General features: G+C 33.5%; 5 protein-coding genes across 6 annotated transcripts; 4 read left to right on the plus strand and 1 right to left on the minus strand.

Moving 5' to 3' along the window:
• Window positions 1-387: 387 nt before the first annotated feature.
• On the plus strand, window positions 388-3,566 carry LOC8289034. The gene is made up of 4 exons (XM_002511381.4): window positions 388-863; window positions 1,306-1,386; window positions 2,788-2,927; window positions 3,038-3,566. The coding sequence occupies exons 1-4, from the start codon at window positions 546-548 to the stop codon at window positions 3,285-3,287; spliced, it is 789 nt and encodes a 262-aa protein (XP_002511427.1). The 5' UTR covers window positions 388-545; the 3' UTR covers window positions 3,288-3,566.
• LOC8289033 (spermidine synthase 1) lies at window positions 3,545-8,688 on the minus strand. Its single transcript, XM_015722848.3, has 9 exons — window positions 7,874-8,688; window positions 6,155-6,231; window positions 5,954-6,076; window positions 4,950-5,054; window positions 4,676-4,748; window positions 4,472-4,543; window positions 4,136-4,334; window positions 3,914-4,040; window positions 3,545-3,809 (listed from the first exon to the last, which is right to left on the minus strand). Exons 1-9 carry the CDS (start codon window positions 8,076-8,078, stop codon window positions 3,744-3,746), a joined length of 1,047 nt encoding a protein of 348 aa, XP_015578334.1. The 5' UTR covers window positions 8,079-8,688; the 3' UTR covers window positions 3,545-3,743.
• Window positions 8,689-12,135: 3,447 nt separating this feature from the next.
• LOC8289032 (probable cyclic nucleotide-gated ion channel 16) lies at window positions 12,136-15,359 on the plus strand. Of its 2 annotated transcripts, none has more exons than XM_002511379.3 (6): window positions 12,136-12,617; window positions 13,146-13,358; window positions 13,473-13,783; window positions 13,900-14,011; window positions 14,100-14,336; window positions 14,406-15,359. In XM_002511379.3, the coding sequence occupies exons 1-6, from the start codon at window positions 12,180-12,182 to the stop codon at window positions 15,135-15,137; spliced, it is 2,043 nt and encodes a 680-aa protein (XP_002511425.1). In that variant the 5' UTR covers window positions 12,136-12,179; the 3' UTR covers window positions 15,138-15,359. The 2 variants fall into 2 exon arrangements, with proteins under 2 accessions (XP_002511425.1, XP_048229124.1); XM_048373167.1 differs by having other exon boundaries at window positions 12,492-12,617; window positions 13,171-13,358.
• A 1,601-nt stretch (window positions 15,360-16,960) lies between these two features.
• LOC8289031 (aldehyde dehydrogenase family 2 member B4, mitochondrial) lies at window positions 16,961-20,695 on the plus strand. Its single transcript, XM_048373046.1, has 11 exons — window positions 16,961-17,189; window positions 17,853-17,987; window positions 18,072-18,214; window positions 18,308-18,461; window positions 18,540-18,769; window positions 19,045-19,134; window positions 19,276-19,449; window positions 19,533-19,670; window positions 19,783-19,920; window positions 19,994-20,055; window positions 20,193-20,695. Exons 1-11 carry the CDS (start codon window positions 17,123-17,125, stop codon window positions 20,464-20,466), a joined length of 1,605 nt encoding a protein of 534 aa, XP_048229003.1. The 5' UTR covers window positions 16,961-17,122; the 3' UTR covers window positions 20,467-20,695.
• A 2,741-nt stretch (window positions 20,696-23,436) lies between these two features.
• LOC8289030 (U-box domain-containing protein 19) lies at window positions 23,437-25,785 on the plus strand. Its single transcript, XM_002511377.4, has one exon. It carries the CDS (start codon window positions 23,501-23,503, stop codon window positions 25,547-25,549), a length of 2,049 nt encoding a protein of 682 aa, XP_002511423.1. The 5' UTR covers window positions 23,437-23,500; the 3' UTR covers window positions 25,550-25,785.
• Window positions 25,786-26,132: the final 347 nt, after the last annotated feature.

Here is a 26,132-nt window from a genome sequence, read left to right on the forward strand (position 1 = left end):
AAACAATAAATATTATCTTATAAATAAATAATGAATATAATATAATATAATTAGCTGCCTAATATATGTTTGATAATTTAAAAATTAAAAATGAAACTTTGAAAAATTTATACTCCTCTATAAACTCTTAAATTATATAATTTTTTTTTTTTTTAGCGAAGTAAAAAAGATGGTTTTGTAAATAGATAATAGTTGGTTTATTAAGCTCCCAAGTTGAGGTAAAAAAACAAAACAACCATAAACCAAGGAACAACACAAAATTCACACATTTATTATCCTAAAATAATTTGTGATAGAATTTTAGAACAATTTTACTTTCGTGTACGTTCCTACTTTCTCTCCTGAAGTTGATCATTATCGTTGTAAAACACAGACAATAGATTGCAAGGTTTAATTTTTTCAAATAAAAGGGAAAAGAAAAACATGTTTTCTGTAAAAACGAAAAGAAAGCATTGACCAGATAGACAGTCAAAGAAGTAAAATAGTATTCAATGAACATCAAGTTTCCTTTAATCGGCTGCTAGCTTACATTAGCTTAGTTAACAATGCCAGGACCAGGAGCTCACCTGATGTACGCGATGGGCTCAGGTGTGGCTCTCACCACTATGACCAAAGGCAGGTTCAGCCCTCACCACACCCTCACCTACACAATCAACGCATTTTTCGGACCAGATATTGGTTCATTCTCCGAGTGGCTTGGGTCAAATCTTGGATCCTCAGCTCAGCAACTGGGATCTGCTCTAGCTGAATATATTCACGATCCTTTCTTCTATGTCTTGATTCTGGGTTTTCCTTTATCTGTTTTTTATTCTTGGGTTTCTAAAGTTTTGCTTCAAAGAAAGTTTCTTGATTCAGTTTCTGGGGTGAGTCTGATTTATTTATGTTAATCTTATGTGTGAATTAATATGGAAAGTAGTTGGATCTTTTGGAATCTTAGTTTTCCTTTTATTCTTTTAGCTTTCAGTTAACTTATTACATTCTCTGAGCTTTCCATTTATGTGCTCATCATTCAATCCTCTACACTGGTAGTTTTTTTTTTTTCCCCATTCATTGGGTTTGAATTAGTGATTTCGGTTCTATGATTGTGCAATCTAATTAATATTTCAAAGCACATTAATGATGATTTAGTGCTATGGTTTAACTCAATGAGATTTTGTTATGCTGGCTTTTCTTTAAAGTTTAATGAGTTCTATTCGTTACTTGGTTCTTGCAACTCCATAAGCAATTCACTTCAACTGTTCTAGTACTGTAGTTTATTCTTTCTAATGTGAATTCTTTCTGCGTTTTTGCCGTCTTATATTGCAGGTGCCCCTTTCAAGGAGGCAGTGCTTCTTATTGGTGTCTGCTGGGTGTTTATCACACTTTTTCCTAGATCACCTGTTTGAGGTAAATTTAGAGATTTACTTGCTATGCTGCCCAGATTAGCAGGATATGCGCTTTGACCAAAAGAGATGGATATGGATAAATGTCTTGTTTGAGTGACCATTTTTAGCTTTTTCTTTTTTTATTGATTTCCACAAATTCTACAGATGGGATGGGGGTTTCAACATAAATACATTTAGAGATGTTCGCAGGAAGATATTACTTAAAATAAGTTGTTCAAGGAGATAAGAGTAAGACATTTTAGTCAAGGTGTAATTAGAGAGAGAAGGTAGGAAAATAAAATACCCCAATGGGGAGAGAAAATCATAAATATCTTTTGTATCTTTTCCCTCATAATTCAATACATTTGATAGTGATACATCACAGATATATGCACCTAATATATGTGACATGACAAGCTGTCACAAAATCTTTTTCAATCAAAATTTGAATTCTTTGGAGACTAGATTTCATGGTAGTGAATATGCTCGAAATTCATTTCTATGATTGCCAGGAGCTGTCCTACCATGCTACTGTGTGAAGGTGACAGACTGCAATGAATTTTAACGTCCTGCTATTTCTGGATTTACTGCACAATTTAGCAAGAGTAGTGGTAACTTTTGCAATAGCAATGCAAATGACTTTTTGAGTGTCTGATTAGTTGACTATAGGCCATAGTTGCTTTTTTCTTTTTTGCAAATTAATTTGATTACAGCGGCTATGAGCTGAAGTATTGTAGGATATGGCAATGATTTAGCTTTAGAATAGGTCATAAAGCTGAACTTGCATATGTATAGTCGGGTTCATTGAGATCCATCTGCGTAATTGGAGTAAGCTATTATCGTCGCAGACATGGTTATAATTAGTTAACTACAAATATATTCCATTCTCTTTGTTATGGATCTATTGTCAGCTTGAATACTACATCCAGTCTGCTCCATGTGATCTGAATGTCAATGTAAGAGATTCAAAGCAGTGACGCAAAACAGTGCGATACGGATTTCAAATCCAGAATGGGCAATCTTCACTTTGATGCCTTACACACCCAGTACAATGTTCTTCCACGACTTAAAGCAAAAATCATTAGAAGTTAAAGTTCGAAATCAATGCAAAAATAGGATAATTATAGGTCTGTTATGGGATTTCTTCTAAGTCAAATTCTGCTGTCAACAGAGGAACTTGATTTGCTTTGAGACAGGTTGTTTAAGAAAATAATTCACGGTCTTTTTAGCTGATAAATAGTTGAGCATCACCTGCAAGAAATTATGCGTACATTTATGGAAGGCCTAGTTGTGACTCTGTTATTGATAACTCCTTAATTGTGTTCTCTTTGTAACTTTGGGAGCCAATTACACCTTTGTTTAATCATTTTAGAATTAATGCGCCCGAAGTTGATCAAGCACATCTTGCCATCTTAATGTACAGGAAAATGGACATTCAACGATGTATACCTGGATATTGAGCACAGGTTGGTGGAAGAATCGGGCCGCTGTCAATCCAGATGCTGTTATAGTAGTCGGCTTCTTATGCACTTGCTTAATTGGTGGTTTTATATACATTAACAGGTCTATCTTTTTTCTTTGTTTTCTTGTGTGTTATTTTCATTTAGTTGTACTATAGGCATGAGAGTGCTCCTTGACATATATTTCGCATTTCAAAATGTTTTGACATGCAGAGTGAAATCTTTGAAGTCCACCAGAAAACAATCATATCAATCATTAAAATTTATTCTGGTCATTGCGAGCCTCTACTGTTTGTGGTGTGCAAGCCAGATGTACGGAGTAAATCCTCCTAGGCCAGCAGTTGGTGAAGAGGCTGATCTCGGAGTACTTGTATTTTTAGCAACTTACTTCTTTCTCCCTCATTCTTTGTGTATAATGTCCATGAACACAAAAGACCACGAAGCAGAGCAACTTCCAATTTAAAGAATCACATTGGTAAGATGGGGAATTCCGCCTGGTTCTGCAATTCGTAATCAGTTTCCACAATCCTGCAGGCATACTTTTTCAGTCATTCTCGTCTCCTGGAACTGGCCTATCTTGACTAGTTATTTTTTTTATTTTTAATATTCCACTTGTATTGCATGCTAGATATTCTGTATATAGAAAGAGTTTATGACTTCTGTATACGTCAACTTTTGGTAGTGCAAATGCCAAAACACATTATTTGAATAAAAAGAATATAAGGCTCCAAATTCAATGGTATTCACGACAACTTGTCACAAGCAAGCAGCACTATATTAAGAGAGAGAAAGAAGCTTTGCTGTGGTTGATTGCATTCTGCTACTTAAATCAGTGTATAAATTTTTCGTTCTTGGAACTACTTTATATTAAATGAAAACAAGGAAACTAGCTATTATCAGATCTCATTCGTCTTGTTAGTCAGATTTTGGAACCAAACATCTTCTTCTTTGCAAAAGATGGCAGACAGAACGCAGCAGTATGAATCTGGAATGGCAACAGAAAGCAGTTAACACATAAGTGATTGATAAGATGAGCAAGTGATTGACAAGATTAGAATTTCAGAACGTTTCAGGTCAACAAAGAAATACCTCAGAGTTGTAAAACATGGGAGGTCCTTTAGCCACACCATAATTCTCAGGATTTAATGGATTTATCGGGTGTTTGAAGTCCACAGGCGGCCCCTCAGTTGAGCAAAGCATGAAACCAATCATCCCACTGAAATTAAACTGTACTCATTATTAATCAAACTCGGAATGGTAACAAAAAGTTTGTCATTAGAAACAACCAGAACTTGAAGCAAAGTCTCGTGCCTGACGTATGCAGGAGTTGTGCACCAAGCGTAGCTAACAGAACCTTTAAACTCCTTGCGGCATCTTGCTATGCAATCAGCAAGTGAAAATTCTCTGCGCCACAAGCTGTCTGCTTGGCAAGACATAACCCCTCCCGATCGGAGAGCCCTCACCACCGATTGCAGGAAGCATTTATCAGCAACTTCTTCTTCTTCCGGTCCTGTATGATATATAACATAACTCTAACATTTACTATACATTCTTGAGATCTTGCCATAAAAAATGAAACAAAACACAAAAATCAAAAGAAATTATAAAAAAGATAACAAAAATAATGGGTAAGAGGAAGAAGAATACCAACGCATTGGAATGCGTCCAATATTATAGCATCATAAGTGCCTTGGGTTACCTTCTTCAGGAACTCAATTCCTGCATGTTTGAAGAAGAAATCAATTTGAAGATACAAAAAGCTAAAATTTGTTTCCTTTGTAGGACATAAAAATCAGGGTAAAAGGATCTTCTTTTCTTCTTCTTTTTTTTCCCCTTCTTCTCTAACCGTACCATTGCCTATATGCAGATTAACTCGAGGATCCTTGTACCCAATTGCTATGTCAGGGAAGAACCGCTTATAAGCCTGAAAAGATTCATACCAGTAGAAAATTATTTTGTAAATAAAAATATCTTTCTAGCTTTTAGATATTGCTCTTTTTTTAAATTTTTTTTTATTAAAACTTGGAAATCTTAAGAAAACGAAGAGAGCAAAGTAATGGAATATATTGTAGTAGGGTTTGATTTGGGTGATGTTGGAATTAGTGGCATAGTTCGCTTCACTTACATCAATCACCATTTGGTCAATTTCACATATATCAATCTGCTCTACTGAGGAATGTCGAGATATTTCTTTTAGAATTCCACCATCTCCACCCCCAATTAGCAATACCTGAAGACCACAAAAGTGGGTGCATGTTAGAGAATAATTACACTGATTGTATAATCCTAGTGGCAGACCACAATATGCAAATTGCCAACTGCATTCTTTCCCTCTTTCTTGGGGCACAATCACTGCTATTTGCACGAAGTTTTTTTTTTCCTTTTCTTTTTTTAAGAACTTCCTATTTGTGTTGTTCATACATGCACTTTGGAATACAACCTCTAGAAATGGTTGGTGCAACGATGATGGACCAGCCAAATTTATATATCATTCTCTTCATATAATACGTTTATTCGTTATATCATTAAAATCGTATTTATATTAATATTGTAATCATACTCATATTTTATTGAATCTCATTCAACGTATTCATCCCATTAGACCACTATATGAATATTTAAGTACATAATATTCGAAAAAGAAGAGATTTTTCTAACTTTTAAAGTTAGAATTCTAAGTGAGATCATTGGGTCTCTACAAGAAGTACCATTTAAGTTATAAGAGTTTATTTATTACATTTAGTGTAATGTAATTGCCTTCTTCACTTATACATATAATAAAATCTCGGGTATATAGAAAAAAAAAACTAAATATGTCTATGTATGAGATCTTACATATTATATTAGCATCTTTAGATGATCATATACACTACATCGGTCATGCTTGTTTTGCAGCTTTTTAATCAATAAGCTTTGGTTTAATAGTACTAGATTCGTTTCAGAATTGTGAAATTATGAATTTAATCTGAATTAAGCTCAAAATAAAGTGAAAAGAGATTTTGTATTCTGCTAGTTGCTCAATGACAAAAGCTCAGGAATTCGATTCTCTTGGCAGCTCCACTTCATTTTGAATAAATATTCCGAGTACCAGAAAGAAACATAAAACTTGAAAAAGATAGGGAAAATGACCTTCTTTGGATTTGGAATGGAGCAAAGTGGGAGGTGAGTGAGCATTTCTTGGTAGGCAAATTCGTCCTTCTCAGTAAGTTGAAGAGCCCCATTCAATATTACAATCTTGCCGTGGGCTGATGACTACAATCGGATTCAATAATCGAAAAACATAAATACATCAGGAAGAAATGATTTCATTTTTATTTGAGCAACTAGTACCTGAAATACATAAAGGTCTTGGTACTCTGATTTCCCATGAAACAAGACCTTTTCCATCTTATACAAGTGAGCCTCTCCTGCACACCATTTTCAACTGACAATTAATTAATGGAAACTCGTTATAATTAATGTCCTCAACTCAACTCAATCAATCTTCCAAATTTATGAAATTTTTTCTTGTTAAATGAAATGCATGAATTAATGGAATCTTGAAGGAGCAAGGAGAATTAACAAATCAAGTGGTGGATGGAATAATATTTCCTTGAGAATAAAGTCAAAAAGTATCATAATTATAATACTAGACAACCACCATTATATTTTATGATCTAAAGTTTATTTATTTAAGACCGACAAGTTATGAGGAGAAAATATTGGAGTATCTGATCAATCTTAAAAGTCATATCTAAGTCACCAATCTTGATTACTTTAATTAATACATGCCAATTGGAAATCAAAGTGTTTTATTTGGTAGGTAGTGTCTCCAAATCTTGGACCTGGTAAACAGACAAATAGAGAAGTTTTCTTTTTTCAACTGATGCAAATAGTTTGATTAGAATCTTAAAAGAAATAATTCAGTGTAATTTAATTAGTACTTTATAGCTGCCAATTCAAACCCTAATCAGAGTAATTTAACCAAAAAGAAAACGGAAATTGCCCAACATGCATACATTTTTATTATGAATATTTTGTTTGTTATGATTTAAAATTACTGCATGTTGATTAAGCAGGCTAGTTTCCTTCTTTTCTTTTTTGCTATAGATTGATTCCCTGGAAGCACATTAATATCCAGGCATAAGAATACCCAAATTTGGATGATGTCAAAAAAAGAAAACAAAAAGAAATTACGGGTTGGAAATTTTGACAAGCATGTACTATAAAAAGAATAGAATGCAATGATAAAAGTCTTCACAACAGAAATAAAAGTTAAAGCTTTTCAAGCTTAAAGAAGATTGCTGATCTGATAAAGTGAAGAGGATGAATCTGACATATGTTAAATTAGCAAAAACATCGCAGACCTGCTTCAGCCTTATTTCTTTTTAGTGCTGTGACACAAAAGATTATGTAGATACTTTCAGAATTATACACTTAGTAATAATTTGTGTTCAAACATTGTTAATATTTTTTATTATTGAGTTTTAAGTAAAGTTAGATCCCTCTAAAATTGATCTTGTTGGATAAATAGTAAAATGTAGAGCTCTCTCTAGTTTTATCTAATTATTCAAAACTCGTCGAAATTGATTAAAATTTTTTAAAAAATATAAGATTATTTTCTTTCCTTTTAATTTTTTTTTTTTAAATTTTATAAGAATTAACATGGATAGTTTTAAATAAAAAGTAGACAAACAATTGACATCGAATGATTGAGCTACAATTATAATTTTTAAGATACTAAAATATATATATATAAAAAATTCGACACCTTTTAATTTAATCCAGTTTTATATTCTTATATGGAAGTAATATTATCAAACAAAAGATAATAATAATAATAATAACCCAGAACTGAAATATTAGTGAACGATTTGGTATGCAACCAGAGCAATTGAAATGTGCGTGTTTAGATTTGATGGGAAACCAAAATGAATGGACTTAGGACATGCTAACACATGTATAATATGAATCTCTTGAATAGACCCAAAAAAAGATATATAATGGAGAAGAAAATAGAGAGAAGAATATGTATATATGAAAAAATGATATATATAATATATATTATACCTGGCCACCCGCAGGGAACATCAGCATACCAACCTGGAATGCTACGCAGAGATTTATAGCTATCCATTTCAAGAGTAGGAGCAGCTGCTGCTGGGGACAAGACAGTGATATGATCATCTCTTGCTATCTCTTTGACATGTATTATGTCAGAGATTAATCCATGATCTTGATGATCAGCACTCCCAAAACCATTGTCTCCAGCCATGTAAAAATAACAAAAACAATTTCTCTCCTTAAGCAGTGTTGCTCTATAAAAGATAAGTAATTTGAGGGAAACCAAACCTCATGCATGCACCAATAAATAGAAGAATAAGCACTTAAATTCCATAAGCATACAAAATCTATATGTGGCCCTGCATGTTGCCTAATTGTATGCTTTGCGGGTCCTGAGTTTCTAAGAGTACCACTCCAGGGTTCAGATATTCAGGACTCTAAGATGACTTCAAATTTAATTTCTTGGATTTCGTTTACAGGTGATGTTATTTAATACATTGTTTTGTGTTTTTTTCCTGTAAACCTATTAAGAGGTACGTACCTATTTATACAAATCATATATGAATGTAAGAGACAAGTAAAAATAGTTAGATACCCATGATTCTTGATTTCAAATTATATTCTTGGATTGCCTTTTAAGTGTAGTTACCCTCTTTTTTCTTTTCCTTTCTTTTCTCAATATTTTAGTAAACCTTTTCTGAAGTTGGTATTTAGAACTCTAAGTAACCATGAGAAATAAATTTTTCTTTTAATTTTTTTCTTGATAAATCTAGAAATATTATTATATTCTACGATTAAATAAATGATAATATAAAATAATTATAAGAAATTTAAAATATATATCACTCTTTTAATCAAAGATAAAATATTTGAAATAGTAAATACTCATGAAATAATTGGATGTAATAAATAGAAGTAGCCAGAAACTTTTCAGTAAATAATAACACATCAAATGTGTAAAAATGTATACAAATTGCAGATGGTGATATTTGTAATCGATGTTATGGTTTTGAATGGTAATTTCTTTTAAGTAATAATAACAATAATAACACATTAAATGTGCAAAATAATGTACGTTTCAAACTTCTAAAATTTTAAATGTGAATTGTGTTTATTTCTCAAATTATGCTAACGATGAGCATGCAACATGCTGAATGGTGAATTGCACACTAATTACTTTCGAGGATTTAGATTCGAGAATTCACAGGTTTTGGAAATAACTTTAATACTATTGAATTACACCCTTTAATCACACCAGGTCATGTTTAATTAGCTTAAAAAAAAAAAAAACATTTTACATTCTTCATTTTCCTACACTGCTGGTATCTGATTTCTTACTAATAAGCCAAGTATTTTAGGTATATTTTCAGGTGAACAAGTTTTCTGACATAAACACTGCATATAGCTACAGAAAATCGAACTAGATTCTAAATCTTGGGTTGTATCTATAATTACAGTTGTAATAATAGGACAGGATGGATGTGATTTTGCTTGCATTTGGATGTTGGGTGAGTTAAAGTTTAATTAATGATATAATTAAGAGGTAATAAGCTAGATCAACCCACCATACACTAACACGTGATTTGTTTCTTGTTTATTTTCCAAGGATGTAATTATGGTGTCATTAAAGCTTTTGGTGGTCAAAATACTCACAATCTTAATAATTGGATTGGATTTAGAACAATAAAAAGAAGATCAACACTTCAACCCCACGGAAAGCATCACCAGCTTCATTTTCACACTTGTACATCGCCATGCAGCTTCATAGATCAATCTGCTGAATTCACTTCTTTTCTTTATTAAAAAAATTAATTTAATTTAATTTAATTTATTATTTTTTTTAATGTCTTTTGGCTTATTTCTAAAGTTTTCATTCTTTATATGATCATTTACAATAATAATAGTAATGTAAAAGGGACTTTATTTATAATTTATCATATATACTTTTTAGCATTTAAATTCTGAATCATGCAATTATATGTGCATTTCTTTCTCTGCATAAATATTGTCTAATTATTATTTTATTTAACATGATACTCTAATTTACAAGTAAATAATTTTAGTAATGACCATAGTATTACTGAAACGACTGCTATGTAATTTATATATTTTCTTTTTTTGTTTCGTTAATATATCATTAATCTCATATATATTCAGTAATCTTATGCACACCACTTATACTATCACCAGCATCCCACTAGATTGGACAACACTGCGGCTGCAACCATTATTCACACATCTAACTGTGTTGTGTGGCAATGCAGCATGATTCCTGTATCAGTACAACTAAATATCCATAATTACTGATTTGAACTGCTATTGTCTAACACCAACTGTACTACTCCATTATGTACTGTACTGACAGAATAAACCCACCATTTCTAAACAATTTCTTGTATAGGTAGGGCATCATCAGTCTGACATTAGGGTGACATACTGAAGACATGATAAGATGGTGCTTCCATTGGTCACTTATTTGTGGATCCCAGTTTTCGCACCTCTATTATGGTATACCAAATTCTCTCCCTCCTCTTTCTTTCTTTTCTTGGGTTACAGGTACACCAAATTTTGAGTTCATGATTCTTTGTATTCTTATCATCTAAAGGGGAGGCCAAGTTTTTTGACAATGTTCATTACCCAATCAGATAAAGAAAAAGATGATTTATTTTCTTTGCTCATTCTTGCAAGTGGCCAAATTCAATCATTAGTTGTTGCTGCTTCAAAATGAAAACATATTAAGATACTTCTGTAGTTCTACGGACGATTAATTTGCTCAATTATCTTGTCGGGTTATTGTCTTGTTTCCTCACCAAATTTTCACATTGATGACCCTTTAGGCTATCATTAAATTTAGATGGTGTAAGACAACCCACGGTTTCTAGACTATTTGAGCGAGCAACATATAATTTTTCTTCTTTTAAAAATTAGACCCATGAATTCAGAATTACTACTCCAAAAGCCCAATAAATCTCACATATAATAATAATTTATGATTTCTTGATACGAAATAGACTCGATTCATATGTAATATAAATACACTTAAAGAAATTAGACGGTGAATAACAAATTTTTTAAATTTTTACATGATGTAAGAAATAAGATGTTACGCATTCACTAAGTCTAGTTTTATATAAGATATAAAACTGAAGAAATCGCATTATCATAAGTATAGTGTTTATGATTAATTAAATTAGTTTAACTTCTTAACCAAATTCCATATCCAAACAAACACCTTATTATTCCTTCATTTTTATGCAGAACAAGAGTCATATACATGATATTGAGCCACTTAGTTGTTGGCTGTGGGTAGATTTATATCGCAGCTCTTTATGTAATTTTCATTAAAGAAGTAAATTTATGACTAAAATAAAAATATATTATTATGTAAAAGAAAACAGTAGTATATGAACGCATGAAAGCAACTTTTCTGTAATTAGTGTAGCTCTCTGAGATGAAAATCTCCTAAATCATGCAAACTAAGAAAAAACAGAAGATATAAAATAAAACCCACTCCGGCCCGTAGCAACCCATCTTGTCATTCACTGCAGCATCTCAATTGATTTTTGCCATCTAGTCTTAGCCCAAATTTGCCTAGATTTCTAGTTTTTTTGGTGCATAAAGCAAAAAGATTTTACGTATAATGGCTTTAAATGAAATGCTAAATAAGCAAGCTTTTTCCTTTGTACATGCCTCCTCATTCCACCCTTATATTATATCTATTTCACCATTAATTATCTTCTTCTGAGAAACAATTAGCCAATTGGAAAGGATTTAATTAATAATAAAAATTACATAAAGAAATAGAATTTTATAGCAGTTTTCTTTTTATGCATGCCATGTCCCAAAGCCAAAGCATATTGGCAAATTTAAGATCCTAATAATATACATAGATGTGTGATATCTTAATAGTTGATGTTCAGAATTCTTAATTAGTAAGGATTCTGACAATAAATCCTGCTATGGAGAAGGATCTTTTTGTTGTTTACATTATATATATCCAAAAAATATATATTTCATTGATAATCAGATCAATTGTTATAAATAAAAATAATTTAAGAAGGATTCTATTTTACTTGTTTGAACCCATATATATTCCATAAAGAACAAGATCTTTCTACGCAAAAATTAACTGAAGAATATACCTATATAAAAGGCTTGTAATTTTAGCAAAATATTTAGTGCTAAAATGTTACTAAAGCCATTTTTGGAACTTCTCCGCAAATTTATCAAAACCAATAGCTCCTTCCTTCCTTCTCCATGATCTCTCTTTTCCTGTCTATATCTTTCTTTTTCTCCTTTTTCTTAAAAGAAAATGTACAACCTCCATTCTTACACCTCTGCAAGGTTTCGCCATTTTCCGACAAGATTTTCACTTAGAAAAAAAGTGTCATGGTGGAATCAAATCCTAGACCCAGGAAGCGACTTTGTCAACAAATGGAACCACATTTTTCTCGTCACTTGTATGATCGCCTTGTTTCTTGACCCTCTCTATTTTTATCTTCCAATAATAGGAGGTGATGCTTGCATGGACATTGACATTACCCTTGGCATCTGGGTCACCTTCGCTCGAACCGTCACTGACTTGTTCTTTTTCATGCACGTCGTTATTAAGTTCAGGACTGCTTTTGTTGCACCTAGTTCTCGTGTTTTCGGTAGAGGCGAGCTTGTCATGGACCCTAAAGCTATTGCTGTTCGATACTTGAAATCTCAGTTTGCTGTTGATCTTTTCGCTGCTCTCCCTCTCCCTCAGGTTAGCCCCTTTTTTTTTCTCGTTCAATTTTGTTACTAAATGTATTTTCTTTACAACGTTTCAGAATTTCTTTTTTCCTAATGTTTTCTTTGTTTTAGTGTTGCATTTGGGTTTAGCTTCGAGGATGAGATTAAATTGCAGTATAAGGAATTAATTATAATCTATATTCATACAACAGAAGTTTGAGTAGAGGAATTTTAAACAAGTATGAAATATGCATTTATATGATTAATTAGGAACTCTAATTATATGATTAATTAGTTTCAATTGTTACAGCCAGCTTCATTAAAAATTCCACAGATTCTCAAAAATCTTATTCCAAAATGGCCGTAGTCTCTATTCTTCATCTCAATCCTAGTTTGAACTCTTTTTAATAGCAAACTCAAAATTGGACTAAATTGGAAATGATCTCTCAATTAGAAAGCTTAGTAGTAATTCAAGTTGTAAGTTAATTGTATTTCAATTTTTATACTAAGCAAGTATATTACCAGCATGGCATCTAAGAAGTCGTTCAATTTGCTATGGCAGACTATAATTTGGTTTGTAATTCCAGCAGTGAAAGCTCCAACAGCTAACCATGCAAATCATACAGTGTCTCTAATAGTACTCATCCAATACATTCCTCGATTTTTCGTTATGCTTCCTCTGAATCGCCGGATAGTTAAATCCACTGGAGTGGTTTCCAGGACCGCTTGGTCAGGGGCAGCATATAATCTCCTTCTCTACGTACTTGCTAGCCATGTAAGCTCTCAACTCTCCACGTTTTCACAGCCAAGAACGCATAATTAACATCTTGTAATTCTTTTCTTACTTATATTTGTTTTAACCAGGATTAACTGTCAACTGTCAGTGCAGATTTTGGGAGCATCATGGTATCTTGCGTCCATTCAGAGACAGTACGAGTGCTGGGGAAGACAATGTAATCGTGAAAGAAACCATACACATTCTCCATCTTGTAGCCATGTGTTTCTGGATTGTACTACCAAGGATAACCCTGCACGCGATGCTTGGTTTAGAAACACTCGTCTGCTTATTAATTGTGATGCCAAAAATGATGAAAATTTTCAGTTTGGAATGTTCGCCGATGCCTTTACTAATCATGTTGCTGAATCACATTTTATTAACAAATATTTCTACTGTCTTTGGTGGGGTTTACGAAACTTAAGGTATACTTATTTTGCTTATTTTCCTCTTCATTCCTTAACCTTAAAATTAAGGGCAACAACTTGCAGCAATATGCATATATACATTTTTATTTTTATTTTATGGGACATGCATGCAGTTCCTATGGACAAAACTTGATGACAAGTACTTTTGAAGGTGAATTACTATTTAGCATTGGTATTTGCATCATGGGTCTAATTCTGTTTGCACATCTCATTGGCAACATGCAGGTATCATTTGCTTTTTACTTCAAAAATTATTGGCTTACGTACATTTTCCTATAGAGTTGTTCAAATAACAAAATTTGTTTTCCTGAAGACATATATGCAATCCACGACGGCTAGATTAGAAGAATGGAGGATTCGACGAAAAGATACAGAGGAGTGGATGAGGCATCGTCAATTACCTCCAGAACTGCAAGAACGTGTTCGTCGTTTCGTTCAGTACAAATGGCTGGCAACAAGAGGTGTGGATGAAGAATCTATCCTGAAAGCTTTACCTTTAGACCTGCGACGACGAATTCAAAGGCATCTTTGTTTAGCTCTTGTTAGACGGGTGAGTAATATTGTGGGTCAATTAGCATCATCAGAATGACTAATTAATATTGATATAATGTTCCTTCAGGTCCCTTTCTTTGCACAAATGGATGATCAATTACTTGATGCAATATGCGAACGTCTGGTTTCATCATTGAACACTAGAGACACATACATTGTGAGGGAAGGAGATCCAGTGAATGAGATGCTTTTCATCATCAGAGGAAATCTAGAGAGCTCTACAACAAATGGTGGAAGGTCAGGTTTTTTCAACTCTATTACGCTGAGAGCAGGTGATTTCTGCGGCGAAGAATTATTGACATGGGCATTGATGCCGACCTCTCGCTTAAACCTTCCTTCATCAACTAGAACAGTGAAGGCACTGACTGAAGTAGAGGCCTTTGCTCTCAGAGCTGAAGACCTTAAGTTTGTTGCTAAACAGTTCAAGCGTTTACACAGCAAGAAGCTGCAACATGCTTTCAGGTATTATTCCCATCAATGGAGAACTTGGGGAGCTTGCTATATACAAACAGCCTGGAGGCGGCATACAAGGAGGAAACTGCAAATGGAATTGGCAAGGCAAGAGAGCCTATTTGCTGATCAGGTCCTGAATGATCAAGGTGAATACAGTGGAGATGGATCGGTGGAGAATGCTAACAGCGCACAACACCTTGGCGTTACAATACTTGCCTCCAAATTTGCAGCAAATACAAGAAGAGGGATGCTTACCCCGAAGCATCATGATGTTTCCACCTTAAAAATGCCCAAGTTCTTTAAACCAGAAGAGCCTGATTTCTCTGAAGAACATGATGATCTATAGTTGAATTGTATAAAACAACACCAATCTATTCCTAAAACAGAGTACATATTCTGCACATACTAATGAGTAAAGAAAGAATTTCTAGTAGGAAATATACTACCATTTGCCATTTTCTCTTTGTTATATAACCTTTTTTTTTTTTTTTTATAAATCTTTTGTTGTATAATTGGATTAATATCAAAATAGTTCTTATATATAAAACTGGTTCTACAATAAACAAAATTCCTAAATCTACATAAATAATAATATAAAGTTTGGCCGTAAAATGCAGTTCACAGAAAAAATTGATAAATAGCACTCCTCTATATAGTTAAAACAATAACTTAATTTATTCATCTGAACACGCGAATTAAATATTACTCATTTAAAATTTTGAAATTACTAATTAGTACTCCACTAATGTATTATTAATTTGCACAATTACCTGCCCATTTTACTATTTTGTATCGTGTTGGTCAAAATTTGAGCATCATTACTCGGATATTATTTTATTAAAATGAATTTAATGTGTTATTCATATATTAAAACAAGAGTTACTTATAAATTAAATTCTCAATTTTATATTTTTTAATAATTTTATCTAATTATTTTAAAATTTTAAAATAAATATTTATTTTTTTTAATTTATTTTTAAAAATATATTTTGATGGTAATTTTAAAATTTTTACAGTAAAAACATAATGTAAAAATCTATTATACTTATTAAAAAATAATAATTATGAATCAGTAAAAATAATTTATCCTAAACTTAATAATGTAATTATTAAAAATCTCATATATATGCATTCTTTATATTTTACATCTAAATATAATAAAATTTTAATTAACTCACTAATTTTTATGTTAATAAGTAGAATTGAGTTGTCACATCATTTTCCTCGTTATAAAAATTTAAAAATTATTTTTAAAAATAAGTTAAAAATATAGATATATATTTTAAAATTTTGAAATAATCGGACAAAATTGTTAAAAAGTATAAAGTTCAAGATTTAATTAGTAATTAGATCTTAAAACAAATAATAACAAATTTGACTTTCTTTTTCTTGAAAATTATTGGCTTGGTGTTTTAATATAAAGTTTTTAAATTATATATTACAATTGTTACAATAATATGAGTGTCTCTCGGAAATACACATAAATTACAAAAAGAAATTGCAGGTAGTTGAATATATATCAATAATCAAGTAATATCATAAATTATCTCAATTTAATTTTTGTCTAGTATAAGAAGAGTCTTAATTTATTGTTATCTAACTAAGAAGTTATACTGAATTTTCTATTATATAATATAAATATTAGATTTAGCACTTAAAAGAAATTAAATAGTCATGAAAAATATTCTAATAAGTTTTTGAGCTATTATTATTTTTTTCATGATTTTTTATTTTAGTTACACCTTTTTTTCTTTCTTTAAAAATTGAATAAGACCAGCTTTACTTTTTATTTTCAATTTGAATAACATTTTTATCATTAACCTTCTAGTTATTAAATAATAGGGGTTAAATTATATTTTCTTAAATATAAAAGATTAAAATATAAATTTATTTTAAAATGGAGGATAAAGTAGATTAGAATGTATAAATTCTTAAAAACTAAAGATTATTTTTTTTCTGTCTTCGGGTAAAATGTAATTAAAATCAAAACTCAGAAGAAAATTGTAATTTGGTCTACGCTTTTCATAGTTTTCTTCTTTTGGTTGGATCCTAAAGAAAAAAAGAAGGTACTTATGCAGTAATTTTCATTTGATTGTTGACGTTTTTTTTTCTATTAATCCTTAAACCGTGGAAACGATGGCACTTGCACTCCGCTCACCAGATGTCAGAATTTAGAATTTTATATAAAGACGAAAGAGACAGAGAAACAAAAGCAGAGGCAAGTGTTTATCCCTTTTCTTGTCCACTTCCGTTCACTGTAAAAAATTATCATTTTTCCTGTGTCAGGATTTTCAAGTATAGAAGTTTTTTGAGACAGCAACAGAGGAGGCCATGGCAGCTCCAAGGATATCTTCTTTAATCTCCCGCTCTCTTTCTGCTTCTCTGCTCCTTTCTCTAGGTGACCACTATTTTCTTGTTTATTTTATTTTTCTCTGTTATTAAATTAAGAGTTGTGTTTCTTGATAATGATGATACATGTGTTTTATTTGTTCAATTATTATTGTTTTTTTTTTTTTTAAACTTGGTTTCACTTCACTGTTTTCTCGTTTAGTTTCAGTGCTAACAGAAAGTTAGTCCAGTGTTTCTTGTTCTTCCTTTTAATGCTCTTTATTTAAGGTGTGCTCGGTGATGATACCCTTTTAGTTGTTGGACAAGAAAGATGATGAAAAAGTGAAAAACGAGAAAAAAAGAATTCGGATAATTGATGTTGGGTAATTAGGATGTGTATTTCTCTTTTATCTTCTTGGAGAGTATTGAAATTCTCTAACTTCTACTTCCACGAACTTTGGAACTGCTAAAAAAAAAAAATATTCCTAACATGAACAGTTGCCTTATTCGTGTTTTATCCTATGTCTTGAATTTCATGTCCTTTCAAGATCATTTACCTTATTATCTCTTCACCTGGTGAACAGAACAAACTAAAAGAGAAAGAAGCAGGAATTTTTATTTTAATGCAATCTTGATTCTATTTCCTTCCTTTTTCTTTTTGTTTTTCTGTTTCCTATATTTATTCACTGAAAAGATTTATTGGTTTTCTCATTCTCGCTTCTTTGAACCTCAGGAAAAAATCCTAACAGGGGAAGAAGCATCTACAGGTTTAGTACTGCTGCAGTAGCTGAGGAACCAATCACCCCACCTGTTCAAATAAGCTATACTCAGCATTTTATCAATGGTCAATTCGTTGATGCAGCATCTGGTAGTCCTTGGTTCACTAAAACACCATTATGAATCCTCCTTTATATTGGCAGTAGTTAATTAATGCTGCATCAACTGGCTGCAGGGAAAACATTTCCAGCGTATGATCCTCGTACAGGACAAGTAATTGCTCAAGTAGCTGAAGGTGATGCTGAAGATATAAACCGAGCAGTAGCTGCTGCTAGAAAAGCATTTGATGAAGGACCATGGCCAAAGATGACTGCTTATGTAAGGAGTTCTGCTTTGTTCCTCTAGTGCTTTGCAATACAAGTGACTTCTTGTCTGTCAAATTACTTAATTGCTTCTGGGTTTTTGTTTCAGGAAAGGTCACGGATAATCTTGCGTTTTGCTGAATTGGTTGAAAAAAACAATGATGAGCTTGCGGCTTTAGAGACATGGAATAATGGGAAGCCTTATGAACAGTCTGCTAAATCTGAATTACCACTGCTGTCCCGTCTATTTCACTATTATGCTGGTAAAATTCATAGAATGCTTGCAGTAACAACTGGATTTGCTATTGTGTAAAGAATGATTTTCTTTTGGATTTATTCAGGATGGGCTGACAAGATTCACGGGCTAACAGTTCCAGCAGATGGTAATCACCATGTTCAAATATTGCACGAACCTATTGGAGTTGCAGGGCAGATAATTCCATGGAACTTTCCTCTTATCTTGTTTGCTTGGAAAGTTGGTCCTGCATTAGCTTGCGGTAATACTATTGTTCTTAAGACAGCAGAACAGACTCCTCTTACTGCTCTTTATGCAGCAAAGCTATTTCATGAGGTAGGATTTGGAAGATTACATGCATCATTGATTTTCGGACCAAGTGTGATATGTAGACCATGATAGTATCTCAATGATTATACATTGAAAAATGGTGAGGATTTTTATGCTCTACTTGAAAGGTTCCTCTCTAATCAATGCCATCCATGATTGGGAGAACCAAAAGAAGAAAAGGAAGAAAAAGGCTCATTTACAGCTTGGTGCTATATTTTGGATGATGAACATTGCACATTTCTTCCTTTTCCTTGAAATCTAATTTGCATTATTTGTGACAGGCTGGTCTTCCTCCAGGTGTTTTGAATGTAGTTTCAGGCTATGGTCCGACTGCTGGGGCAGCCCTTGCCAGCCACATGGATGTAGACAAGGTATTTACAAATCTTATGTCCTGTTAAAACGTTTCTGGAGTTGTATATTGTAGGGCTAGAAAGATTTCTCTACCGAGAACATCTTTAGGAATACTTGTGGAATACCACTGATAAATACGGTTTATACTTCCTCCTGTATAGCTTGCTTTTACAGGATCAACTGAAACTGGTAAAATTGTGCTAGAACTGTCTGCAAAAAGTAACCTTAAGCCAGTTACATTAGAGCTTGGTGGAAAATCGCCTTTCGTAGTTTGCGAGGATGCTGACGTCGATAAGGCTGTGGAGCTTGCACACTTTGCTTTGTTCTTTAATCAGGTCTGCTTGCAAAATTTACCCACAAACAGAATCTGAATTCATTATGAAAGCATTACTTCGATGCGTGTGCTTATTGTATACAGGGTCAATGCTGCTGCGCTGGGTCTCGGACATATGTACACGAGCGTGTGTATGATGAGTTTCTAGAGAAAGCGAAGGCCCGTGCCATGAGACGTGTAGTTGGTGATCCTTTCAGAAAGGGTGTTGAACAAGGTCCTCAGGTAGTTGGCATCTGTAGCTTATAAATCTAGCACATATATTAATCTGAATGATGGTTATATATATATGTTGATAATTGCCTAATGTGGTTTTCTGGACTTTGAAAACTTCCAGATTGACTCGGAGCAATTTCAGAAAGTTCTTAGGTATATAAAATCCGGTATTGAAAGCAATGCTACCCTTGAATGTGGAGGCGACAGGTTTGGCCCCAGGGGCTACTTTATCCAACCCACTGTTTTCTCAAATGTTCAGGTCCTAATCTACTCGATTTCTAATATTACTCCAATTGATATGTATAAGATTACACTAAGATTTTTTCCAACAGGATGACATGCTGATAGCACAGGATGAGATCTTTGGCCCAGTGCAATCAATCTTGAAGTTCAAGTAAGTCATAAACCTTACCAACTTGCTTAAAGGCACAAAACAAATTCAATTCTAACTCGCTAGTGCTTAATTTTCAAATTGATGGTGCAAGCGACATTATCCAATTCTGAGAATTGTCTCCCCTATCTCTCTACCAGGGACCTTGATGAAGTAATAAGAAGGGCAAATACTACACGTTATGGTTTAGCTGCAGGAGTTTTCACCAATAACATTGACACTGCCAACACATTGTCAAGAGCACTGCGAGCAGGAACAGTGTGGGTTAACTGCTTTGATGTGTTTGATGCAGCGATACCTTTTGGTGGTTATAAGATGAGTGGTATAGGCAGGGAGAAGGGTATCTACAGCCTTAACAACTACTTGCAAGTTAAAGCAGTTGTTACTCCATTAAAGAATCCGGCATGGCTGTAAGCTACTAAGTTCTTTTTAAATCATGGTCCAGTCTCATCTACCTTTCTGTTTTCTAGCAAGTACAGCTTCAATGTTCAGTTTCAAGAAAGAGAGAAGGAATTTGCAGGTCAAAACATACTTGTTTATATCTCTGGACTTCTCAAGGCTTGCAATTTGCATTGTAAAAAAAATTAGTGATGCGTGGTGTTTCTATCTGGTATCTGTTAGTGAAGTCTTTCTTGATTGGAAAGGTTTAGCTATCTTATTATCATGGTCAATGCAAACTGATAGAAAATGTTATGCCCTTAAAATTGGGAAGATACTAAGCAGTTGTTACTTGGTAAATTCTTGTGCCTGGCAGCACAACCTTACAGCACAAGGCACTAGAGTGAAGAGGTCCAGAGTCCAATTCCATTGACTATCAAACATGGAGAAAACTTTTTTCATTAGCAGTTGTTAGATATTTCTGGTTTATCCTGATCAGAAGTTGATAGATGCAATTGCAAGATCTGTGGATATTGCAAGTTCAAGAAAGATTGGTCCTGAAACTATATGGCAAAATAGGATCAGTTATAAAATAAATAAATAAATCCCAGCCCCATCAACTCCCAATAGGCATTAAGCAGGATCACAAGTTCAACAAGTTTAAAAAGGAAAAGCAGAAACAGGACAGCTTTCAAAAATAACCAAAACCACATCCTCAGAGCGTTGAGGAGTGAACAAGAAAGCAAGGGCCTTTCACAATCTTAATACATCAGCTTGCCCGATGAGGGGCTTTTATGGTATAAGAAACTTGAAACCCAGCAAGCAGCTTCACATAAATTTTAAAAGTGTTGTCAACATTATTTAAATTTCACAAAATCCAGCAGTCAGAGGCCTAGTTAAGATATTTAACTAAAAAACCTAAATACTAATATTTTGTCTGTGCATTATTCCATGACTGCAACAAGTGTCTGAAATCCACAGGCACCGTTGGGATTAGAAATTGACAGCTTAATTTCCTAGTCATATATATATATAGAAATTTGATAATTTATAATAATCTGAGTTTTTTACTATAAGAATATCTTTATATCGCAAGCACATTGCTTATCCGTCGCTATAATAAGATGAAAATGAATTAATTCATTTTGAGAGAAGACACGTACTAAATCCATGAACGTAAACGCACAACGTCCGCATTTACAATCACAAAATCATAATCATCATAATTATAATAAAATTAAACAACCCCTTAATTATTGCAGAAGAAGAGATAAGCAAACGCGTATTATTTGTCCACAGTTGGTTGGTCCACGTATTTAAGGATTGTCTACCGTCGGTCAATATCATGCCTTTTGTTTTTATATTATTAATAAGAAATCATCAACTAATATGGGCTGTCCTGTGGCCACAAATTAGAGTGATTAATTAGTGACATATTGGTCATGTTCATGTGTGAAAACGAGTAGCCAGGCCCGGCATGCACCAGGCAGGGCGAAATGACTCCTTCCAGCCACATTACTTGAAACCCTTGTGGAACCTTTTCAAAAAAATAATATTTTATTAAAAAATTTAAATCATTAAGCCATATGTTTTACGAATATTTTTATATCTTTTAGAAAAAATCTAAAAGAATTTTATATAGTCAGTATTTAAATCATTATAAACGAAAACATTATAGATTTTTCTTTTAAAAAATAATATATGGTAGACGGATCTAAGATTAAACTCTGACCCACTTGCAATCAGTTATAAATGTAAGTACGAATGAATTGAATTAAATTCAAATTTGGACCAAAAGTACCATATAATTGATAACAATTTTCTCCCACGCGTTGGGTTGTTGTTGATGTTATTGTCGTGAGCCGACACTTGAAAATCCCATAGCTTCCCGAGTCTCTGGATATGGAGACGTTGTTTAGGTTGACTTTGTGGAGGGTTTCAATAATTCATGCAAATAATTCATGAACAGTGAGTGTACTTTCTACTTCCTTCCAGATATTATCAAAACATACAATTTTAGACAACCAGCCACATAAATCTATGAAGGATGCCGCCGTCAATGCATCCTTACTCAAAATATCTACACCTACTTTTGCGTTAAATTAACACCGCTATATTTTTTATGTTTAATCACATAAAATATAAATTCGTATTTTACAAAATGTGAGAATTAATCCAATTTATAATTGCATATATCCATTAGGGACCACTGTATTCTTAGTTTGATGCTACGGTTGAATTTCGTTTCAATATTCAAGAACTAATTTTCAAATGACAGACCAAATAAAAGATGTGCATATTCATTGAACATGAAATCAATGCACACAATAATTCTTTTCAGAATTGAAACCCCTTTTTTCTTTTGCAAAATGTTTTTCAATATTAAAAAAACTCTTTAATATCTTTTTTAATGTCATTTATAACTTAATTTCAATTTAACTATTGTTTTTTAAATTGAAAGGTTTCTTTCTAAACGTCCAACCACACATCTATATCATGCATTTTCTAGCGGAAGACTTCACATAATTATTCATTTATTTTACAGTAGCAACTGAATTTAGCAGCCTTTGCTCATCCATTCATTCAACGGCCTTAAAATGTTTGTTTTCTTTTTCTTTTAACACAATTTCTTCTTTTAAAATAAAGCTTATTTAATATCTTTAGCCCCGCGCAGCTTGCTTTGAAAACATTGACGCCCCATTCCCCAAGCAAGATGTTGTCGTTCCGTTAGCCCACGTGTCAGTGTCGGTTTGTAGGCCCTACAGTATGAGCTATCCGTACATTTAATAACTTAAATCCGAAAAAAAAAAAATCAATGACCAGGATCCAAGAAGCAACCTATTGCCAAACCCATCCTTCCACGTTTCATTGTACACGTGTTACCAAAATTCTTTTACCGCTAAATCTAGCCGTCAACTCAGCATCCTCAAACTCGTAATCTTCTGCCACGTGTGCTGCAAGATTTTATAGTTAACTCGCTTCCTATATTAGTACGAGACTAACTGAAATCCTTACCAGTTCTATAACTATTAACGTTCAAACACATCTCCCCTGTTCTTAACTTGTTCAAATGATTCAAAGACTTAACCAGAATGATCGCCGGATTCTTACATTTCCGGCAGTTCATCCCTCCGAGGGCATTTCACCGGTGACCCTTTTGGATTCTTTAATCACTCTTTCCCAAAATATATGCAATCATCAATCTAGCTTCTTTCCTACTCAGAAAAGGAATGCTCGGCAAGCCATCCGACAAATCGGAATTCTTCTTATATTCTTCGAGGAGATTAAGGAACTCCGATTGCTCATGTCGGAGTCTATTGTGCTTTGCTTCTCGGAAATCCACCACATCTTTCAAAAAGTTCATTTCTTGTTGCAAGATTGTACGTGTGAAGCTGCCAGGCTGTGGATTTTAATGAAGTCTCAATTTGTTGCAACTCAGTTTCATGTTCTAACTCGAGCAATTGCTGCAGCTCTTGATGTTTTGCCATTGAATTCTATAGATGTTTCTGATGAAGTAAAGGAATTAGTTGAATTAGTAGCTAGGCAAGCACGCAAAGCGACGTTCGAGCTTGACCCTGAAGATGAATGGGCTTCAAAACAAGTCCTTTTGGTATTGAATTATTTTGAGAAGGGAATTGAGCCTGAATTGAATGTTATGAAACGGGTTCTTGATTATTTGGAGATCAGAAGCTGGAGTGGCTGTGCTAAGGAAATGAAGCTCTTGGAAGATGAGATTAGTTTTCAATGCTCAGATTGTGATGAGAGAGAGGTTCCGTTTCTGAGTAGTTTATTGGGCTTCATGAGCTATTGCAGAGGAGTGATTTTCGAAACAGTGGATCATCGAATTAATGACCAAAGTGATATAAAATGCAATATGGAGACTCTTAGTTGCTTGAATCCTGAAGATTTTCGGTGCCCAATTTCACTTGAGCTAATGACTGATCCAGTAACTGTATCAACTGGACAGACTTATGATCGTTCTTCGATTGAAAAATGGCTCAAAGCTGGAAATATGACCTGTCCCAAAACCGGAGAGAAACTGAAAAGCTCAGAGTTAGTCCCCAATGCCACTCTTCGGAAGTTAATTCAAAAGTTTTGTGCTGATAATGGCATTTCTTTATCTAAATCAGGAAGTATAACTCGAGATATAACCAGAACTATCGTTCCAGGCAGTCTTGCAGCTGCAGAAGCCATAAAACTCCTTTCAAGGTTTCTTGCAAGAAGGCTGGTTTTCGGGCCGAACGAAAAGAAAAACAAGGCCGCTTATGAGATTCGATTGCTTACCAAGTTGAATATATATAACAGAGTTTGTTTGATTGAAGCAGGCACAGTCCTACCTCTCATAAACCTTTTGTCCTCTTCAGATAGGTCTTCGCAAGAGAATGCTATTGGAGCTCTATTAAAGCTCTCAAAACATACTAGTGGGAAGGTAGTCATAATTGAGAGTGGTGGACTGAAACCAATTCTCGCAGTTCTTAAGAGTGGATTGAGTTTCGAAGCAAAGCAAACAGCAGCTGCAACAATTTTTTACCTTGCTTCAGTGAAGAGGCACCGAAAATTGATTGGAGAAATGCCCGAAACAGTTCCTGCACTGGTGGAACTGATCAAGCATAGGCCAACTTGCGGCAAAAAGAACGCAGTGGCAGCAATTTTTGCGCTACTTCTAAACCCGGGGAACCACCAGAAGGTGCTTGCATCTGGTACCGTTCCATTGCTGGTTGATACTATATGTTCCTCAGATAAGGATGAACTTATAGCAGATTCACTGGCAGTTCTTGCAGCCCTAGCTGAGAATGTTGATGGAGCATTAGCAATCCTGAAAACTTCAGCTTTATCATTAATTACTAGATTGTTGCAGTCGTTTCCATCTAGAGCTGGGAAAGAGTACTGTGTTTCAGTCTTGCTATCTCTAAGTAAACATGGAGGTGCACAAGTGATTGAGGTATTAGCAAAGGATCCTGTTCTTATGAGCTCACTATATTCGCTTCTAACAGATGGCACATCTCAAGCTGGCAGTAAGGCTCGCTCTCTAATGAGAATCATGCATAAATTCCGGGAAACAAGCTCTTCCGGATCGGTAGCTGCAGCTCCATGTGAACGACCAGTTCATGTGTGGTAATTTTGTCCTAGATTTGTTTTTGTAAATACATACGCTTGTTACTTTTAATTGGTAGATATATAAAGTGAATGGGGATGGGGATGCAATTAGCTCGATTTTTGTAAGAGCTAATTGCCATATCATACAGCCGTAAGATTGATTCGATTAGATACAACTGTACTGTAATTTGATTTTTTTTTTTTTTGGAAGTATAAATAAAAATGGAATGCAATGCATATTGTTCTTGCTCTATTGTATATGAATGTGTAACTATTACGTATAGATCTTGCATGGACCCTTTTGGAAGAGGCACTTAAATGAAAGTGTAGCTACCACCAAAGAATGTGTTCACAGATTTCTCTTACAGTTACGAACCATGATGGACGTTGCTGGCGCTCTAAGTCGGTATGTCAGTTACCTTATTAATTCTCATATTTAAATATTCTCCTTCTTTAATTTCAAATTTTAAAAACGTATTTTGTATAAATAAAATTTAGTATAATCAGAACCTTATAATCATAGAAATCAGTATGGAATAAATAAATAAAAATTACAATGTAAAGTAACATATTATTGATTAACATTATTGATTAAAAAAGAGAAA

This window comes from Ricinus communis, chromosome 4 (genome assembly GCF_019578655.1).
Source record: "Ricinus communis isolate WT05 ecotype wild-type chromosome 4, ASM1957865v1, whole genome shotgun sequence".
NCBI lineage: Eukaryota > Viridiplantae > Streptophyta > Magnoliopsida > Malpighiales > Euphorbiaceae > Ricinus > Ricinus communis.

Excerpts from the sequence above, each read along its gene's own strand:
- LOC8289034 (XM_002511381.4), top strand. The coding sequence starts at position 546 with ATGCCAGGACCAGGAGCTCACCTGATGTACGCGATGGGCTCAGGTGTG. Across the intron at positions 1,387-2,787 it reads TCCTAGATCACCTGTTTGAG|GAAAATGGACATTCAACGAT; the intron begins GTAAATTTAGAG and ends CTTAATGTACAG. Across the intron at positions 2,928-3,037 it reads GGTTTTATATACATTAACAG|AGTGAAATCTTTGAAGTCCA; the intron begins GTCTATCTTTTT and ends TTTGACATGCAG.
- LOC8289033 (XM_015722848.3), bottom strand. The coding sequence starts at position 8,078 with ATGGCTGGAGACAATGGTTTTGGGAGTGCTGATCATCAAGATCATGGA. Across the intron at positions 4,544-4,675 it reads TAATCTGCATATAGGCAATG|GAATTGAGTTCCTGAAGAAG; the intron begins GTACGGTTAGAG and ends TCAAACATGCAG. Across the intron at positions 3,810-3,913 it reads CCATGTTTTACAACTCTGAG|ATTCATACTGCTGCGTTCTG; the intron begins GTATTTCTTTGT and ends TTGCCATTCCAG.
- LOC8289032 (XM_002511379.3), top strand. The coding sequence starts at position 12,180 with ATGTACAACCTCCATTCTTACACCTCTGCAAGGTTTCGCCATTTTCCG. Across the intron at positions 12,618-13,145 it reads CTGCTCTCCCTCTCCCTCAG|ACTATAATTTGGTTTGTAAT; the intron begins GTTAGCCCCTTT and ends TTGCTATGGCAG. Across the intron at positions 13,359-13,472 it reads TCTACGTACTTGCTAGCCAT|ATTTTGGGAGCATCATGGTA; the intron begins GTAAGCTCTCAA and ends CTGTCAGTGCAG.
- LOC8289031 (XM_048373046.1), top strand. The coding sequence starts at position 17,123 with ATGGCAGCTCCAAGGATATCTTCTTTAATCTCCCGCTCTCTTTCTGCT. Across the intron at positions 19,671-19,782 it reads GTGTTGAACAAGGTCCTCAG|ATTGACTCGGAGCAATTTCA; the intron begins GTAGTTGGCATC and ends GAAAACTTCCAG. Across the intron at positions 20,056-20,192 it reads CAATCAATCTTGAAGTTCAA|GGACCTTGATGAAGTAATAA; the intron begins GTAAGTCATAAA and ends TCTCTCTACCAG.
- LOC8289030 (XM_002511377.4), top strand. The coding sequence starts at position 23,501 with ATGATTCAAAGACTTAACCAGAATGATCGCCGGATTCTTACATTTCCG.